At 37.1% G+C, this 19,874-nt stretch overlaps 1 protein-coding gene and 1 long non-coding RNA gene across 3 annotated transcripts in view; both read right to left on the reverse strand.

Moving 5' to 3' along the window:
* Positions 1-2,748: 2,748 nt before the first annotated feature.
* On the reverse strand, positions 2,749-6,994 carry LOC138327477 (uncharacterized). The gene is made up of 2 exons (XR_011209052.1): positions 6,812-6,994; positions 2,749-6,743 (listed from the first exon to the last, which is right to left on the reverse strand). It is a non-coding gene; the product is annotated as an uncharacterized lncRNA (long non-coding RNA).
* Positions 6,995-7,060: 66 nt separating this feature from the next.
* The window catches only part of LOC138327478 (NF-X1-type zinc finger protein NFXL1-like), a 29,150-nt gene continuing 16,336 nt past the window's right edge, over positions 7,061-19,874 (reverse strand). For both annotated transcript variants that reach the window (XM_069273597.1, XM_069273596.1), the window contains exons 13-19: positions 19,750-19,870; positions 18,688-18,844; positions 18,227-18,340; positions 13,275-13,406; positions 12,448-12,687; positions 9,484-9,681; positions 7,061-7,497 (exon numbers count right to left, since the gene is read on the reverse strand). In XM_069273597.1, coding sequence (XP_069129698.1) covers positions 7,273-7,497; positions 9,484-9,681; positions 12,448-12,687; positions 13,275-13,406; positions 18,227-18,340; positions 18,688-18,844; positions 19,750-19,870 — 1,187 coding nt within the window. In that variant the 3' untranslated portion in view covers positions 7,061-7,272. The remainder of the gene's footprint in view (positions 7,498-9,483; positions 9,682-12,447; positions 12,688-13,274; positions 13,407-18,226; positions 18,341-18,687; positions 18,845-19,749; positions 19,871-19,874) is intronic.

A 19,874-nucleotide genomic window follows, 5' to 3' on the forward strand; every position in this document is an offset into this window, starting at 1 on the left:
TTTTACATATATTTGATTACTTAGTGCACTTTATCCAAACGACATAGGTTACAAATTTTACTCTTCATCGTCGTTATAAATTGGTAAACTTTCGAAGGCCTCACTTGGTATGCATTGTATACCCAAAGCAAGTTTACTGACCTATAGACAAAATATAAAGTATTTTATTGTTATAATGTATCATTAAATCTCGTTTGTACAATCATTTCCTTGTTTTCAGAAAACGAGTTCATAAACGTTCAGTAGTTTATTGATGATATATACGGAATAGGTTGTTGCTTTCATTTACTGACTTCAAAATGGATCCGTGATATTTTTTTTTAAATCTCTCGCCATACACTTTAACATTAAAGATAACTTCGGTACTGTTGGTTACTTGGGAGTATTCTATCAACTAAATGTAATTTTACAGTACTTTTAGTTGCCATGATGTGAAGTCCAAGTACTATTTACTTTGAAACGTAATGATTGTTTTGTCATGTTTTTTTACAAAAAGAAATGTCAACATGGCATATCTGAATAAAATATAAAATACTACTGTCTTTGTGTTTGCTTTGTCTAACAGATGCAATAAGACACCATAGCATACATGTAGATTGTATCTTGATATGTTTTAATTTTCAAATTTATGAACATGCAACTTCATTGAAGAAGGAAAAGGCCTTCCTAGACATGGTATCCAATACCGTTGATTAACGAATCTGCATCCCCTTTTTGGATTGGACAAGAGAATTGCAATCATATGGGTAAGATCCTTACATTGTCGAATACGAGACTTGCCAAGTGGAAAATTGTATCCCAAGAGTTAAGATTACCAGCTCCAGTCGCCATCCGTCAGGCATAACTAACAGGGATTTAAGAACTAGAAAACAAATGGCTGAATCACTGCGTCTTCTGTGTTTTTGTTCTTCAGAGATGATGAACTTCAACATACACTCCCCTCTCACTGCCCCTCAATCCCAATGCTACACATATCTTCCAGGTTGAATATCCCCACTGAAAAGGCCTGATAACTCCTCTCCTAACTTTACACCATTTTCTCTGGATTTTTTTCGTCCAAGCCCTCATCAAAGCGTTCATCTCATGAGTTCCATTAGAACATCTTTCTTTGTCTTCTTTGACCCAATACCAATATTTAACGTTAAGTTGGTCAAAATGACGTCTGGGAACACCGGCTCCAAATCTTATCTTCATCTCTAATGAATCGTCGGAAACCTATGCGATTGATTGCACTACGATAGTACAATCAGCCGAGGGTGACCAACCATGTTAAAGTGGTTGTATTGTCGACGATTTCTTTCACGACTTCCTTTCGACTGAAATGTGTCCAACTCGTATGTGAAGTTGATATTTGAAAACTCTTTCTTTTATCGCATTCAAATTTCTTCGATTCTTCTCTCTCCATGATGTCTGTCAGCAGATGTCATCCCGTTGTGGCGATTTTACGTACGGTAATAACATGCGATAGGTTTCCTGGTCGGTTGCTATGGAATCACAGTCCCCCCATTTATTGGAGTAATAGATGCAAGAATTATACTTGTCTGATTTCAGCAGAAACGTTTTATTTGCCAGATGTCTGAACACGATATTCTGTCCATGCTGACTCTCTTTAGCATGCCTAATTTCTTCTCCCCTCTTGCTGACGTCATCGTATACCATCATCTTCTTGTCGACGTTGTGTTTGCTTCTCTACGCTACAAAATGCCTTTATATAATTTTTTAGGGTGATTTCCGCCGCTTCCACTGACCTGCAAGTACACCATTTCCTCCGTGTTGCTGTCTAATGTCCAGGATATCACTCAAAGCTGTCATCTTTTTCCTGATGACATCTTGAACTACATAACCAATGATACTTGGTCATATCCTTCGTCATCTTTGAAGAGACTTTACAGTGTGGTGATAACGTCAGAGGCTGTGTCAGGCAATGTAGAAATCCTTGATGATAAAGCATTAATTTGAGATTCCTCGAAAGTCCTGTTTTGGTTATTAACCTTTCATCTCAACGACATAGTTTACAAATTTTACTTTTCGAAAAGGTGATGACGAAAATCTGAAAGAATTTCATACAAAGTTTTTGCTTTTTCCTGTTTGGTTTGATATCTGGAATCCTTATGTATATCAAAGATGTTAGACCATTCAAGGCGACTCCTCGGGGAATTAAAATTCTTGCACTTAAAGTTTATCCGTTGTTCCCGTTTGTTTGTTGGAGGATTAGTTGGTCTTTTGCTGCTCCTCTGTTCCAAACACTATACATCATCTGGAACCTTGTTCTACGAAGTCGTCCTCAACGCTCTTGCCATTACTGGGAGGCTGGTATCGTTTCCCCTCTGATAGCTCTAAGATTCCATTCCTCTTCTATTTACTGTGGATTTGCTTTGTAACTATGCCATGAGACAGTAACAAGGATGTCCTCAAAACCTTGGGATATATCCTGGCTGTGAACTTTCTTTCATCTGCCTGCTTCTGCAGTTGCTTCTCTTTTTGCTCATTCCATTGAATTTGTCTGGTCTATCTTAAGGCCTCAGAATTTTCAGATTTTATCACAAATCACTTGATCTCTTCTTACTTTCTAATTGACATTTGTTGGAAGAGAAAGTTACAGCTATGTAATCATTTTTGCCTGTGTTTGAGATCTCTTTACACAAGCCTTTTTAAATATCATTGATTCTAACAGTTCAGTTAAGCTTTTTTTGCAATTAAGAAAATGTAAATAAGATTTTTTTATGGAATTAACAAAAAACATCTGTACTCTTTTTTCTTGAAATCCATTTATTCAACGATGATTCATGTATACAAATATTTAATACAGTGGACTGTACGATGGGTATTGTCTAATTTACAGTTGATACTGACGGAGAACCACCATCTAGATAAGGAGCATCACATACCGTTATTTGATAATTGAGGTTATGTCCACCTGGATTACCTCTAAATAATATCAAAATGTCATAATAACACAGCACTTAATGCTAAAACTTAACTCTAAAAACGCAACATTATGTCTCTCATAATCACTATCTGTTGAATGTGGGAAAACTAAATTATAATAAAACAACTTCTAAAACAACAAAAGGTAAGAATTAAGAGCTGAAACATCATCAATTGGAAATGTTTGGTAACAAATTTCAAATAACTTCTTTTGGACTAGATTTAATTAATTCTTAACAAAAAGTATATACATTTTATAGATTCCTAAATATCGATATATATCTATATGCTAGTGTGTATCTATAGCTTCAAGGTGGCACATGTATTTACACATAAAAGCACATTTTATCAATTAAGTAATAGGATACATATAGGTTTGAAAATACTGGATCTTAGTAATTGGCAGGTGAAGAAGTCGAGAACATTGCACAGTAAAGAGATCCCTATGTCCCTGGCATTAATTAACACAGACACAAAGCACTTAACAGCAGCCCACAACACTTACAGCCTGTAACAGCAGCCCACAGCACATAACTGGAGCCCACAGCACATAACTGGAGCCCACAGCACATAACTGCAGCCCACAACACTTAACTGCAGCCCACAAACAACACTTACAGCCTCTAACGGCAGCCCACAGCACATAACTGCAGTCCACAACACTTAACGGCAGCCCACAAACAACACTTACAGCCTCTAACGGCAGCCCACAGCACATAACTGCAGCCCACAATACTGTAACTGCAGCCCACAGCATTAACAAACACGAAGATGAGAATACATTAATGTGAGGATGAACAAATATCAACAATAAAACACCTGAACTCACATTTATCCCCTGTGACCTTCACTACACATATTCTGAGGTAATCATATTATTTAGTATTTTTATCCACCTTACCATTTTATCTTATTTAGTATAATATATATTAGGATATATTTTCTTTATACTACACTTTGATCATGTAACTCGGATTTTTTCTTACCTACACATATTTTATATCTTAATTGAAAACTTGATTTAGATGAGACTAATTTATACTAGGGTATATAAGTATTTACACTCTACTTTGATTTAGTAGCATAGGAAACGGCTATAAGTATGTATATTCCTACCTTTGAATGGTTTAGATATTCACTTGTTTACATAATCTTTAGATAAAGTTTAATCTTGCATTGCAGAATTGTACTCCAATGCAAAGCAAATCTTTCCAACATGACAATGCTCATTAACAGTGAACAGTATATAGGAATGTGGGAAAATCGACAACTGAGAACATCATTCCATTTTCACCTGTACATTGATAAAGCATTGTTCCAGCTTTACGACTGGGAGCTAGAGTTCAATGTGTGTTCAGGAGGGAATAAGATAACTTCAGCATTATTTAATGAATAATCCCAGTCACATTATACACCAGTATCAGTATGTAAAATAAACAGTAAAGAAATTAACAATTATACTGAATATAGACATTTTCATCCTACAGATATTTCATGAGATATAATAATGAAATGTTATAATGAAATGTTATAATAATGAAATGTCATAATAATGAAATGTTACCTTTCACCTCACTTTGTAAATGTATACAGAATGACATCTTGGACAAAATTACCGTGAAAGACAGTAAAATTAGAATGTCGCTAAAATAAGTACACGTACAGTAGTTTTGTATTGTGATTAAAGCTGAAATATCATAAAATGGATTTTAAACTAGAAATATGTCTGTTAGACATTAAGTGCTTGCTAACTGCTTCCTAAAAGCTTAATTTCCAGAACGATTAGCATCTACATGTATAAGGCTCCTGCAGAGAGATAGTTTGCACGTACAAAACTGTAACACCTAATTTATAAAAAAACCGGCAGATATACATTATATACTCACAAACCTATATAAAATCATCCTCGGCAACAGGTGTACTGTACGTAGCACTATCGCTCATTATCCTTGGCAGATGGTTTATGTCTTTGATGTATTGTAATAAATAATTTCCTTTAAATTACGTCATCAGAACTATAAATGTGAAATTACTTTGTTAATTGTGTTCTTTGTTACATAGTTTACATAAATGTAGTTACATCAGTGTATTTGTTATCTTATTGATATTATTAAGATAGACTTTTTTCGCTCTTCAAAATAGTCGTCCACTACAGTACTGTCCAGTCTCTGTGCCCGTGGTGACTTACCTGTGTCATGCTTGAATGCCTTCCTTGGTACATCAGATCTAAAGCTCAGGCACCCAGACTGATATTGTATAATGATTTTTTTATTCTGTTTCTCTTATTGTTTCTCTAAGCGATAGTACAACGTATATGTATACTTAGAACCTAGGATGATGTGAAATGAATTAAATATAATCTGCTGAGTAACATTGTAAATGTATTTGGCCGGTACTAAAAGTTATCCGTTTTGTCACTTTCTTTTATTGACTACTTAAACCTGATTCACATTGTATTGTTCCGGAGGTTTCCAAAGTTGATCAGATCAGAATATCGTGACCGATGCAAGAGTTTGTATGATACGCCGCTTGATGTATACACAAAATGAATGTGTTAAGCACTGTTTAATATCACTGTTGTTAATTTACAGAAGAACATCGCTGATAGGTATCTCTTATTTTTGAAAGGTTAGTGTCACTAAACCACAGCGAAATCTATTGTTAAACGGTATAAGAAAGTGACTTCCGGTATCATGTGCGCAGTTGGAACCTGCGCATAGCGGATGTACACATACTCTACACCTGACAAGGAAAACAATAAAACATCTCAAAATCATGTTACAAATGTAGGATAAATGTGTAATTATCTTAACACAGTGTTGAACTAATGGTAATCAAAGTTGACATCATCAAAAATTACTTTATTTTATATTGGCTATGCAAAAACTTAATCCAATATTGCTTCATTATTGACACAATTTATGGGATTGAGTTGTGTTCATATGTACAACACGTAAATAAAAAAATTACAGATATTGTGACAAGTTTTAACTTATTCAGCCTTGTAGACACATTTGACCTCTAATTCAATGGCTGAAACAGTTCATTTTGAGCTTTCAGGGATGAATGATTTAAAATGTAGACACAGAAAACCAAGCTATTGCACAATTTAAATATAGAAAAGATATATGACTTGCTAAAACTTGGGCACTCAATTTCTGAAAGCTTCAGATAATTCAGTACTGTGATAAAATGATAGAGAGATGACTTTAAGGACCAACAAAATGATGAATAATAATGTGATACCAACACCACACAACTCGCACCTACAACATTCAATGTGCCAATTATATACTCTTTTTCACCACCACCATTCTCCTTACATCTCAAATTATCAGGTCTGATTCTTTTACTAGGTACAAGTCATAATACTTTATCTATTACAGGTAAAGAACTTATATTATGCATAGAGAGCTAACATAAATATTGAAATACAAAGGAAAACCCGAATTAACAGGTAGAATTGACTTGATATTCAAATTTTCACAATACCGGTATAATGGAGGTAAAGAAACCAAATATAACTTCATTGGCATTAAATGTGTCATATAAACTATAGCCTTGTTAACCTTAAAACTATCACAGGATCATCTGAAGATTGGAACGAGAACGTCCCAGTATCACTAAGATCTGTATAGGCTGGGACGAAACCTCCAAGTATCATTATGATCTGTATAGGCTGGGACGAGAACATCCCATTATTACTAAGATCTGTATAGGCTGGGACGAGAACCTCCCAGTATCACTATGATCTGTATAGACTGAGACGAGAACCACCCAGTATCATTTAGATCTGTATAGGCTGGGACGAGAACCTCCAGTATCACTGTATAGTGGGACGAACCTCCAGTATCATAAGATCTGTATAGGCTGGGACGAGAACCTCCCAGTATCACAAGATCTGTATAGGCTGGGACGAGAACCTCCACCAGTTCACTAAGATCTGTATAGGCTGGGACGAGAACCTCCCAGTATCACTAAGATCTGTATAGGCTGGGACGAGAACCTCCCAGTATCATTAAGATCTGTAAGGCTGGGACGAGAACCTCCCAGTATCACTAAGATCTGTATAAGGCTGGACGAGGTATCACTAGATCTGATAGGCTGGCGAGTACAGTAGAGACAGCTCCCAGTATCACTAAGATCTGTATAGGCTGGGACGAGAACCTCCCAGTATCACTAAGATCTGTATAGGCTGGGACGAGAACCTCCCAGTATCACTAAGATCTGTATAGGCTGGGACGAGAACGTCCCAGTATCATTAAGATCTGTATAGGCTGGGACGAGAACGTCCCAGTATCATTAAGATCTGTAAAGGCTGGGACGAGAACCTCTCAGTATCACTTACACCTGTAGTAGATGATAGGCAAACACAGCCAGCACTCCTATAACTACGGATACAGCCAGATATTTCCCGTATTTTTGAACAAATGTCTGTGTGACCTCGACTTCCTGTTGCTTGCGTGGTTTCCTTTTCTTTCCTTTCATCTTTCTCTCATACTCTTCTATCTCCGCCTGATTTTTCAGTCGCTCTTCCTCTAACTTTGATTTTTCTTTCTCATCTTCTTCCTAAAAATAACAGATTCAATAAGATGCATTGAAAATAATGTATGGTTATAAGCACTGGAAACAAACAGAGCAATTAATGCTGTGAGAGCAATTAATGCTGTGATTTTTTCATTAGGAAAGATGGTAAAATATGATATCAAACTGAAGGAATTGAGCTTGAAATAATACAAATCTGTTATTATAAATGAAAAGGAAATAACAGAAATATGTTATTATACAAGAGGCCCAAAGGGCCTTAACGGTCATCTGACTACCTTGACAATAGTAAAATTAATTATATATGGTGTCACTTTGTCAGGATCATGTCAGGATCATTTTCAATTTCTTTCAACAAATTTTATTTCAAACAAGAGGCCCAAGGGCCTTTAAATATAGGAACTTAATTATACATAGTGTCATGGTTGTCATCTTCGATTTGGGATCAACCAGAGATGTAACAATACTTTGTCTGGACCATGTCAGGATCATTTCATGCAAGTTTCAGCCAAATCCCTTCGGTAGAACTTGAGAATAAGTTCAAAATGTGTTTTCAAGATGGCGGCTGTGACGGCCATCTTGGATTTCGGATTGACCCGAAAAATAACAACACTTTGTCTGGACCATGTCAGGATCATTTCATGCAAGTTTCAGCGAAATTGCACCGGTAGAACTTGAGAAGAAGTTCAAAATGTGTTTTCAAGATGGCGGCTGTGGCGGCCATCTTGGATTTCAGATCGACCCGAAAAATAACAACACTTTGTCGGGACCATGTCAGGATCATTTCATGCAAGTTTCAGCCAAATCGCACTGGTAGAACTTGAGAAGAAGTTCAAAATGTGTTTTCAAGATGGCGGCTGTGGCGGCCATCTTGGATTTCGGATCGACCCAAAAAATAACAAGACTTTGTCGGGACCATGTCAGGATCATTTCATGCAAGTTTCAGCGAAATCGCACTGGTAGAACTTGAGAAAGTTCAAAATGTGTTTTCAAGATGGCGCCTGTGGCGGCCATCTTGGATTTCGGATCGACCCGAATAATAACAACACTTTGTCGGGACCATGTCAGGATCATTTCATGCAAGTTTCAGCCAAATCGCACCGGTAGAACTTGAGAAGAAGTTTAAAATGTGTTTTCAAGATGGCGGCTGTGGCGGCCATCTTGGATTTCGGATCGACCCGAAAAATAACAACACTTTGTCGGGACCATGTCAGGATCATTTCATGCAAGTTTCAGCCAAATCGCACCGGTAGAACTTGAGAAGAAGTTCAAAATGTGTTTTTCAAGATGGCGCCTGTGGCGGCCATCTTGGATTTCGGATCGACCCGAAAAATAACAACACTTTGTCGGGACCATGTCAGGATCATTTCATGCAAGTTTCAGCCAAATCGCACCGGTAGAACTTGAGAAGAAGTTTAAAATGTGTTTTCAAGATGGCGGCTGTGGCGGCCATCTTGGATTTCGGATCGACCCGAAAAATAACAACACTTTGTCGGGACCATGTCAGGATCATTTCATGCAAGTTTCAGCCAAATCGCACCGGTAGAACTTGAGAAGAAGTTCAAAATGTGTTTTCAAGATGGCGCCTGTGGCGGCCATCTTGGATTTCGGATCGACCCGAAAAATAACAACACTTTGTCGGGACCATGTCAGGATCATTTCATGCAAGTTTCAGCCAAATCGCACCGGTAGAACTTGAGAAGAAGTTTAAAATGTGTTTTCAAGATGGCGGCTGTGGCGGCCATCTTGGATTTCGGATCGACCCGAAAAATAACAACACTTTGTCGGGACCATCTCAGGATCATTTCAGGTAAGTTTCAGCTCAATCCCACTGGTCAAACTTGAGAAGAAGTTCAAAATGTGAAAAGTTAACGCACGGCGGACGGCGCACGGCGGACGGCGCACGGCGCACGGCGGACGGCGCACGACGACGGACGAAACATGATGACTATAGGTCATCCTGACCCTTCGGGTCAGATGACCTAAAAAGAGAATACATATTCTATCTACCTTTTTCTTTCTCTCTTTCTCCTTCTGACATGTTTCATTACACTCCAGCTTTGCCTGGCGGTCAGGCACGTTTTTACAGACAAGTTCCTGTTTCCTATTGCGACACTTGCATCTCATGATGACTTTCTTCTCACACAGTCCAATCCGTGGACAGGACCCAGCATGACAGGTGGCGCCACACACATGACCACATGGCATCTAGGGGAGATAATCAATTTTTTTATGAGTTATTGAGATCCACAGTGCTAAAGACCAAACACAACAAGCTAACTAATACTCAGATATCAACCACCACTGTTAATTTACTGAAAAATGATATTTTGAGTTCGTTTTGAGAGTATGTTCATGTCTCCATGCTGATGGTATCAGTTTCGTTTTGTTTTGATTGGTTTAACATACTATAGTCATGCCAGGTTGAGTAGGTGGAGGAAAGTTAGAGAACCAGGTAGCTAGTGTTATATGAATGTCCCTAAATTTCCCTTCCTGGGGCCCGCCGCCCCTCCTGGTCCCCGGGGGGTCAGAGCCAAAATTTATACAATTACGAGGATCCACCTTCCCCGCATGATGTTTGTGGCCAAAGATATAGTATACAATCCATACATAACTCTAGGAGCAATTAAGTAGGCATTTTATAGGATAACCTTAAGAATTCCCCTATTGGGGCCCCGCCCCTCCTCGCCCCGTGTGACCAGAAGCCCAAAAATTTTATACAAACAACAGTTCCCTTATTCCCCCAAGTATTTATTTGGTGGCCCAAAATTATGATTTTCATACCATGCTGAACACTATTACATGGTAGCGAATTAAAGGATTTACCACTATTTCCCCTATTGGGGCCCCGCCCATCCTGGGCCCGGGGGGCCCCCGCCCAATAATTTATACAAGATCTGTCCCCTTCCCCCAAGGATGTTTTTCAGAGCCAAATTTGGTTACAATCAAGTAAGAACTCTAATGCAAGTAGCGATTTAAAGGATTTTACCTCTATTTCCCCTTCTTGGGCCCCTGCCCAACCTGGCCCACCGTATTCTGAGCCAAAAATGTATACAAGTTCTGTTCCCAATCCATCCAGGATTTATGTGGCAACATTTAGTTACAATCCATGTAAGAACTCTACTGGCTAGTAGCGATTTAAAGGATTTACCTCTATTTCCCTTATTGTGGCCCGACCCGTCTGTCCCCGGTGGTCAAGCCAAAATTTCATTACAAGTTCTGTTCCCCTTTCCCCCAAGAAGTTTCCAGGCCCAAAATTTGGTTTACAATCCGATGCAGACAACACTATGCCAGGTAACGATTAATAGGATTTACCTCTAATTTCCACGTAATGGGCCCCGCCGCCTACCGCTGCCCCCAGTGGGGGTCAGAGCCAATATTTATATAACAAGTTCTATTACTCCCTTCCCACCAAGGATGTTTGTGGCCAAATTAGTTACAATCCATGTTTTTTCTCTATGACCAGTAGCGATTTAAATGATTTAACCTACTAGTTCCCCCTATTGGTGTGTGCCCGGCCCCTCCTACCCCGCCGTGGGGTCAGAGCCGAAAATTTATACAAGTTCTGTTCCCCTTCTCCCCAAGGATGTTTGTTGGCCAAATTTTGTTACATTCCATTCAGAACTCTATAACAATTAGCGATTTAAAGATTTACCTTTGTAATTCCCCTCCACGCCCCTCCTGTCCCCCGGGGTGTGGTCAGAGCAAAAATTTATTAGAAGCTCTGTTGCGCCTTCCCCCACGGGATTGTTTGTGGAAAAATTGGGTTACCAATCCATGCAGAACTGCTATAGTAGCGATTTAAAGAAGTGTAAAAAACCACATACTTGTGGTGTACACCTGGCAAATGCCCCACATAGAATTTAAAACTTAGGACCCAGAAGTGTATGGCTTGTGGTAATATGTCTTAACCAATCACCCACTGCAGCCCTGATATTATTGAAAATGATCACCTCATCAGTATATTGGACACAACAGCTGATAAAATTAGTAAAACCTGATGATACCATAAGTTTATCTCCCGCTCAGTATAAGATCAGTATAATGAACACAACAGCTGACAAAGTTAGTAAAACCTGATGATACCATAAATTTATATCCCGCTCAGTATAAGATCAGTATAATGAACACAACAGCTGACAAAGTTAGTAAAACCTGATGATACCATAGATTTATCTCCCACTCAGTATAAGCTCAGTATAATGAACACAGCAGCTGACAAAGTTAGTAAAACCTGATGATACCATAAAGGAGAAGGTACGTTAAGACTTGAATATGGCCCCAAAATTAATTCTCCAGTAAAGAACAACATATTTTGCCATAGAACAGTTGAATACATTTGCTAACACATTACATCCCGAAAATATCCCGCATATGCCAATTATGTTCACTATGGCGTCATCAACATGCAGTTTCCCGCCATTTTTCACAAAAATCCTTGAAAAATCATACTTTTTGAGTGGTTTTCTCTAAAAATGAATGTGGCCGCCTTCGTGGAGCAAAAAGAGATTTTCACACGTTGTATATCGTGTATTTACGCATATCCATGCAAAATATAAAGTTGCTCCAAGGTGGCGGCCAAATCCATTTCAAGCCTTTTCTAACCTAAAGATGATGAATTTCTAGCAAAATTTGGTGAGAAGAGGAAAATCATCAATTTGATGACGTCATAGGTGGAGCACATCGTGTACATGGTTATAAAAAGTTATGTTTTGATGAATGGCAAGTATGAGTATGAGAGTTTTTATTGATGTGAAATTGGTGTGGATCAGAGTTAATATTTTTCGGCCTGAAAAATTAAGGCCAAATACTGGTCCTATCATATCTACTCCTTTATCCCCAGCTCAGTATAAGCTCAGTATCTTGAATACAACAGCTGATAAAGATAGTAAAACCTGATGATACCATAAATCTATCCCCTCATCAGTATATTGAACACAACAGATATAAGTTAAGATCTTGATGAGAACATACAGTTTTAGGACACACTCCTTTACAGGACTTCATTGCAGCTTTGGTGGCCTGGTCTGCCTTGAGCCACTGATTACAGCTTATGTGCTGTACTGTCAGTTCACAGTGGCACCGCATGCGATTCATCTGCTGGCACGGTGGACAGTCCCCGGGGTGACATTTGAGGAGTGCACAGTGATGAGGACAGCCCTCGGGGCGGGGCTTCAAGCAGTGAGACTCGCATACCTCACATGTCTCACCGGCCTAGATAAAAATTCATGGTAAGGGATCAGTCAAGTTTTACTAGAAAAAAATTCATGGTAAGGGATCAGTCAAGTTTTACTAAATAAAAATTCATGGTAAGGGATCAGTCAAGTTTTACTAAATAAAAATTCATGGTAAGGGATCAGTCAAGTTTTACTAAATAAAAATTCATGGTTAGGGATCAGTCAAGTTTTACTAAATAAAAATTCATGGTAAGGGATCAGTCAAGTTTTACTCGAGAAAAGAATAACAAAATGCTTTTTGGCCTCTAAACTTAAATTTTGGAGCACGGTAAGAACAAAGTACTATACATGCAAAAGAAAATTAATTTCAAAGCTATCCAATTTTTGAGAACATCTTTGAAGCAGACTAAGCAGACTACAGTGTATATATACAAAATTAACAAACGAATCTTATGTTTCTAATCTCATCTTTTTATTTAAATAAGTAGATTAATAATAATTATTAAAATGTAAAAAATTATCTTCAAAAATAATTAGACAAAAGTCAAAATTAACACCAAAGTCACATAAGCAAAACTGAAGCATTTTTTAACTTTTAAACATCAGAGCTGGTGAACCAATTACCTGTACAGTATCGACGGCGCCTTGGACTTGGTGACAGCTAAGAGAACAGGTGTGGTTTCCACAAGCCAATTGTCTGCCACAGGGTCTAAGACAAGAATCCGGTTTGGCCTTGAAGCAAGGAATGTTGCAAGTCTGAAAAGTAAGCTGAAGAATTGAGGCCAACAAGCTCAGTACAGAAGGAGTATAAATATCAATACAGAAGGAGTACAACTATCAGTACAGAAGGAGTACAAATATCCGTACATATGAAGTATAAATATCAGTACAGAAAGTACAACTATTAGTACAGAAGGAGTATAAATATCAGTACAGAAAGTACAACTATCAGTACAAGTGTACAAATATCAGTACAGAAGGAGTACAAATATTAGTACAGAAGAGTACAAATATCAGTACAGAAGGAGTACAAATATCAGTACAGAAGGAGTACAAATATTAGTACAGAAGGAGTACAAATATCAGTACAGAAGGAGTACAAATATCAGTACAGAAGGAGTACAAATATCAGTACAGAAGGAGTACAAATATCTGTACAGAAGGAGTACAACTATCAGTACAGAAGGAGTATAAATATCAGTACAGAAGGAGTACAAATATCAGTACAGAAGGAGTACAAATATCAGTACAGAAGGAGTGTAAATATCAGTACAGAAAGAGTACAAATATAAGTACAGAAGGAGTACAAATTTTAGTACACAAGGAGTACAACTATCGGTACAGAAGGAGAACAACTATCAGTACAGAAAGAGTACAACTATCAGTATAGAAGGAGTACAAATATTAGTAAAGAAGGAGTACAAATATTAGTACAGAAAGAGTACAAATATTAGTACCAAAGGTGTACAACCATCAGTACAGAAGGAGTACATCTATCAGTACAGAAGGAGTACACCTATCAGTACAGAAGAATTACAACTATCAGTACAGAAGAAGTACAACTATCAGTACAGAAGGAGTACAAATATCAGTACAGAAGGAGTACAAATATCAGTACAGAAGGAGTACAAATATCAGTACAGAAGGAGTATAAATATCAGTACAGAAGGAGTATAAATATCAGTACAGAAAGTACATGTACAACTATTAGTACAGAAGGAGTACAACTATCAGTACAGATGGAGTTCAACTATCAGTACAGCAGGTGAACAAATATCAGTACAGAAGGAGAACAACTATCAGTACAGAATGAGTACAAATATTAGTACAGAAGGAGTACAACTATCAGTACAGAAGGAGTACAACTATCAGTACAGAGGGGGTATAAATATCAGTACAGAAGGAGTACAAATATCAGTACAGAAGGAGTATAAATATCAGTACAGAAAGTACAACTATAAGTACAGAAGGAGTACAACTATCAGTACAGAATGAGTACAAATATCAGTACAGAAGACGTACATCTATCAGTACAGAAGGAGTACAACTATCAGTATAGAAAGAGTACAAATATCAGTACAGAAAGAGTACAAATATTAGTACAGAAGGAGTAAAAATATCAGTACAGATGAAATACAAATATCAGTACAGAAGGAGTACAAATATCAGTACAGAAGGAGTACAAATATCAGTACAGAAGGAGTACAAATATCAGTACAGATGAAGTACAACTATCAGTACAGAAGGAGTACAAATATCAGTACAGAATGAGTACAAATATCAGTACAGAAGAAGTACATCTATCAGTACAGAAGGAGTACAACTATCAGTATAGAAATAGTACAAATATCAGTATAGAAAGAGTACAAATATTAGTGCAAAAGGAGTAAAAATATAAGTACAGAAGGAGTATAAATATCAGTACAGCAGGGATACAAATATCAGTACAGAAGGAGTACAAATATCAGTACAGATGGAGTACAATTATCAGTACAGAAGGATTACAATTATCAGTACAGAAGGATTACAAATATCAGTACAAAAGGAATACTAATATCAGTACAGAAAGACTACAAATATCAGTACAGCAGGAGTACAAATATAAGTACAGACGGAGTACAAATAGTAGAAATATCAATACAGAAGGAGTACAACTATCAGTACAGAGGGTGTATAAATATCAGTACAGAAAGTACAACTATCAGTACAGAAGGAGTACAACTACCAATACAGAAGGTGAACAACTATCAGTACAGAAAGAGTATAAATATCAGTACAGAAGGAGTACAAATATCAGTACAGAAATAGTACAAATATCAGTACATGAAGGAGTACAAATATCAGTACAGTACAACTATTAGTACAGAAGGAGTACAACTATCAGTACAGAAGGAGTACAACTATCAGTACAGAGGGTGTATAAATATCAGTACAGAAGGAGTACAAATATCAGTACAGAAAGTACAACTATCAGTACAGAAGGAGTACAAATATCAGTACAGAATGAGTACAAATATCAGTACAGAAGAAGTACATCTATCAGTACAGAAGGAGTACAACTATCAGTATAGAAGGAGTACAAATATCAGTACAGAAAGAGTACAAATATCAGTACAGAAGGAGTACAAATATCAGTACAGAAGGAGTACAAATATCAGTAACAGAAGGAGTACAAATATCAGTACAGAAGGAGTATAAATATCAGTACAGAAGTACAGTACAATATCAGTACAGAAGGAGTACAACTATCAGTACAGAAGGAGTACAACTATCAGTACAGAGGATGAGTATAAATATCAGTACAGAAGGAGTACAACTATCATACAGAAGGAGTACAAACTATCAGTACAGAAGGAGTACAACTATCAGTACAGAAGGAGTACTAAATATCAGTACAGAAGGAGTACAAATATCATTACAGAAGAGTACAACTATCAGTACAGAAGGAGTACAACTATCAGTACAGAAAAGTGTACAAATATCAGTACAGAAAAAGAGTACAAAATATTAGGTACAGAAGGAGTACAACTATCATACAGAAGGAGTACAACTATCAGTACAGAAGGAGTAAAATATCAGTACAGAAAGGAGTACAAATATCAGTACAGAAATAAGTACAACTATATCAGTACAGAAGGAGTATAACTATCAGAACAGAAGGAGTACAACTATCAGTACAGAAGGAGTACAAATATCAGTACAGAAGGAGTACAAACTATCAGTACAGAATGAGTACAAATATCAGTACAGAAGGAGTACAACTATCAGTACAGAATGAGTACAAATATCAGTACAGAAAGTAGTATCAGTACAGAAGGAGTACAACTATCAGTATAGAAGGAGAAGTACAAATATCAGTACAGAAGTACAGAGGATAAATATCAGTACAGAAGGAGTACAAATATCAGTACAGAAGGAGTACAAATATCAGTACAGAAGAGTACAACTATCAGTACAGAAAGTACAACTATCAGTACAGAAGGAGTACAACTATCAGTACAGAATGGAGTACAACTATCAGTACAGAAGAAGTACAACTATCAGTACAGAAGGAGTAAAATATCAGTACAGAAGGAGTACAACTATCAGTACAGAAGAGTACTAAATATCAGTACAGAAGGAGTACAAATATCAGTACAGAAGAGTACAAACTATCAGTACAGAAGGAGTAAACAATCTATCAATATCAGTACAGAAAGTACAACTATCAGTACAGAAGGAGACAACACAGTACAGAAGGAGTACAAATATCAGTACAGAAGGAGTACAAACTATCAGTACAGAAGGAGTACAACTATCAGTACAGAAAGGACGTACTATGTACAAGGGTACTATCAGTACAGAATGAGTAAAATATCAGTACAGAAGGAGTACATCTATCAGTACAGAAGGAGTACAACTATAAGTATAGAAAGAGTACAAATATCAGTACAGAAAGAGTACAAATATTAGTACAGAGGGAGTATAAATATCAGTACAGAGGGAGTATAAATATCAGTACAGAAGGAGTACAAATATCAGTACAGAAGGAGTATAAATATCAGTACAGAAAGTACAACTATTAGTACAGAAGGAGTACAACTATCAGTACAGAATGAGTACAAATATCAGTACAGAAGAAGTACAAATATCAGTACAGATGGAGTGAAAATATCAGTACATAAGGAGTATAAATATCAGTACAGAAGAGTATAACTATCAGTACAGAAGAAGTACAAATATCAGTACAGAAGGAGTACAACTATCAGTACAGAAAGAGTATAAATATCAGTACAGAAGGAGTACAAATCATTCAGAACAGAAGAAGTACAAAAATTAGTACAGAAGGAGTACAAACTATCAGTACAGAAGGATTACAAATATCAGTACAGAAGGAGTACAAATATCAGTACAAAAGGAATACTAATATCAGTACAGAAGAAGTACAAATATCAGTACAGCAGGAGTACAAATATAAGTACAGACGGAGTACAAATAGTAGAAATATCAATACAGAAGGAGTACAACTATCAGTACAGAGGGTGTATAAATACCAATACAGAAGGTGAACAACTATCAGTACAGAAAGAGTATAAATATCAGTACAGAAGGAGTACAAATATCAGTACAGAAATAGTACAAATATCAGTACAAGTGAACCTGTCTAATGGGTCTCCATAATCAATCTTGCTATTTTGTCAAACATAATATTTGCTAGACATTGTTTTAAAACTAGAAGTGTTGCCAGAGTGGATGACTAATACCCCCCGCTGCACAAATTTAGTAATAACTCCATTAGTAGGGGACATTGCAGAACTCTATATAGTTTACTCAACTCCTCTTTATGTCAGGATTCCATGTACCACATTTTATCAAAATCTGTCAAGTCGTTTAGGAGGAGTTCTGTGTAGACTAACTTTTCCTGGACATCTGCCTTGCTCAATGTCCAGAAATGAGATTGCCATTTTATTCTAGGTGTGCTAACGACTTTTGTAAGTAATATGCTTATTGAAGGGAACATCCATGCTGTAGACAATGATATAAAACTGATACAGAAACATATAGAAAGATAAGATCTGTCTTTGTATAGAACCTACCTCGTGTCCACCAAGGCAGGTAATTGGCACAGGGACCAGGCACGGAGGACAAATTTTCTCCACGATTTCATCCCTCATGGTAGGCCGACCTTCCCAGGGGCCTGCTCTCTGTACCTAGAGGACAATAACAGAGATGTGTCAACATCACCACACCAAGACTTTCACAGTTAACAACATCAGTGACAAAATAAATTAATTTGTCTTGCATGTCTTGTCTGCGCAATCAGTACCTCATTCCATACAGGGCATCGTGTCATAGATTTTTTTGGGGACGCAATTATTTATTTTACATGCTTTCACATTGAAGTATCATAAGAAACTTTACATTTATGGTAATGGTTTAATATAATTAACTTGTATTACTGAAGAAAAATACTAATCTATCTGCTCCTGTTTTGAATAGATGAAAATTACCATTTGTCTGCAGTGTATCATCTTCAATAAATATAATTTATACTTACGTTATCCTTGACCTTGACCCTGACAGCGGTGTGACACCCAACAGGACAGATATGGCCACATTTATGGACCTTTGCACACATCAAACGACAGGGCGGACAGTCCCCAAAGTGGCAGCGATGGGGCACCTGCTCGGGGTGGTGGCACTTTGGAGGAAGTCTGCAAAGTAACACAGTCACAAAATAAGAGACAGGGGGATGTATTGTCTTAAAATGACACACAAAAAGAGTGTTCATTAAGGTGAACTTAATGACAGCAATTTTCTAATACTGGGTATCCAAGTATATCATTATCTAAGAATAATCGTCTTCTGGGAGAAGTAAATGTTTTATATGAAATACTCGTGAGCACTTTTTCTGGCATATTGAAACTTACAAATTACTTCATGGGAAGAAATGTAAGAATTCAAGGCTTTTTCAAGTTTTTTTTCAAGGACAAAAGTGAAGTTCAAGTCATGTTTTCACCAGACACCTTTCACAAGTTGTATTCTTATTTTTTAAGAGCAATACAACTTGAATGATGCTGACTGGACCTATTCCAACATAAAACTACATTCATTATGAAAGAAAACAATTAATAAACTATATACTAACATTGGTTTGTTTGTGTAGCTTTCTTCATGCCTCTTATGTTAAAAGTTTAATAAATGAGCTTGTTGCTGATTGAACACAGTTAAATAAATTAAATCAAGTTATAAAATTCAAGGCTTTATCAAGGTATTTCAACAAATTTTCCTTGTTTCTCAAGGTTTTCCCTATCCTGATTTTTTATTTCAATTTTCCCCACCTTTTCCAGTTTTCAAGGTTGTGTGGGAACCCTGTTAGCTGAAGTCACAGTGCTTCAATTATGCATAAAAGCAATGATGTTGTTTTTATATTCGTGAATCATCAGTAACAAACAAATATGTTACACTGGACATTGTTATCTATAGCCAATCTGAGCAATGCATTATAATGACAGCATGTATTTGTGTTTATTTTGTACATTTGCTTTTTATATCTTTATTTCATTTAAAAGCACCTTTGACTTTTATGAACATTGTTCCGTCATTGTAATGATGTTACCTGCATGATTGTTTACACCTGGGTGGCCTAGTGAACTTCTCCCTCCCACATGGAACTGTGATCCGCGTGGCTTTACAGAAACAGGTGATCTCCACTGTCAGAGGACAAGGGTAGCACCCACCTGT

This window comes from Argopecten irradians, chromosome 7, assembly GCF_041381155.1.
Source record: "Argopecten irradians isolate NY chromosome 7, Ai_NY, whole genome shotgun sequence".
Lineage (NCBI taxonomy): Eukaryota > Metazoa > Mollusca > Bivalvia > Pectinida > Pectinidae > Argopecten > Argopecten irradians.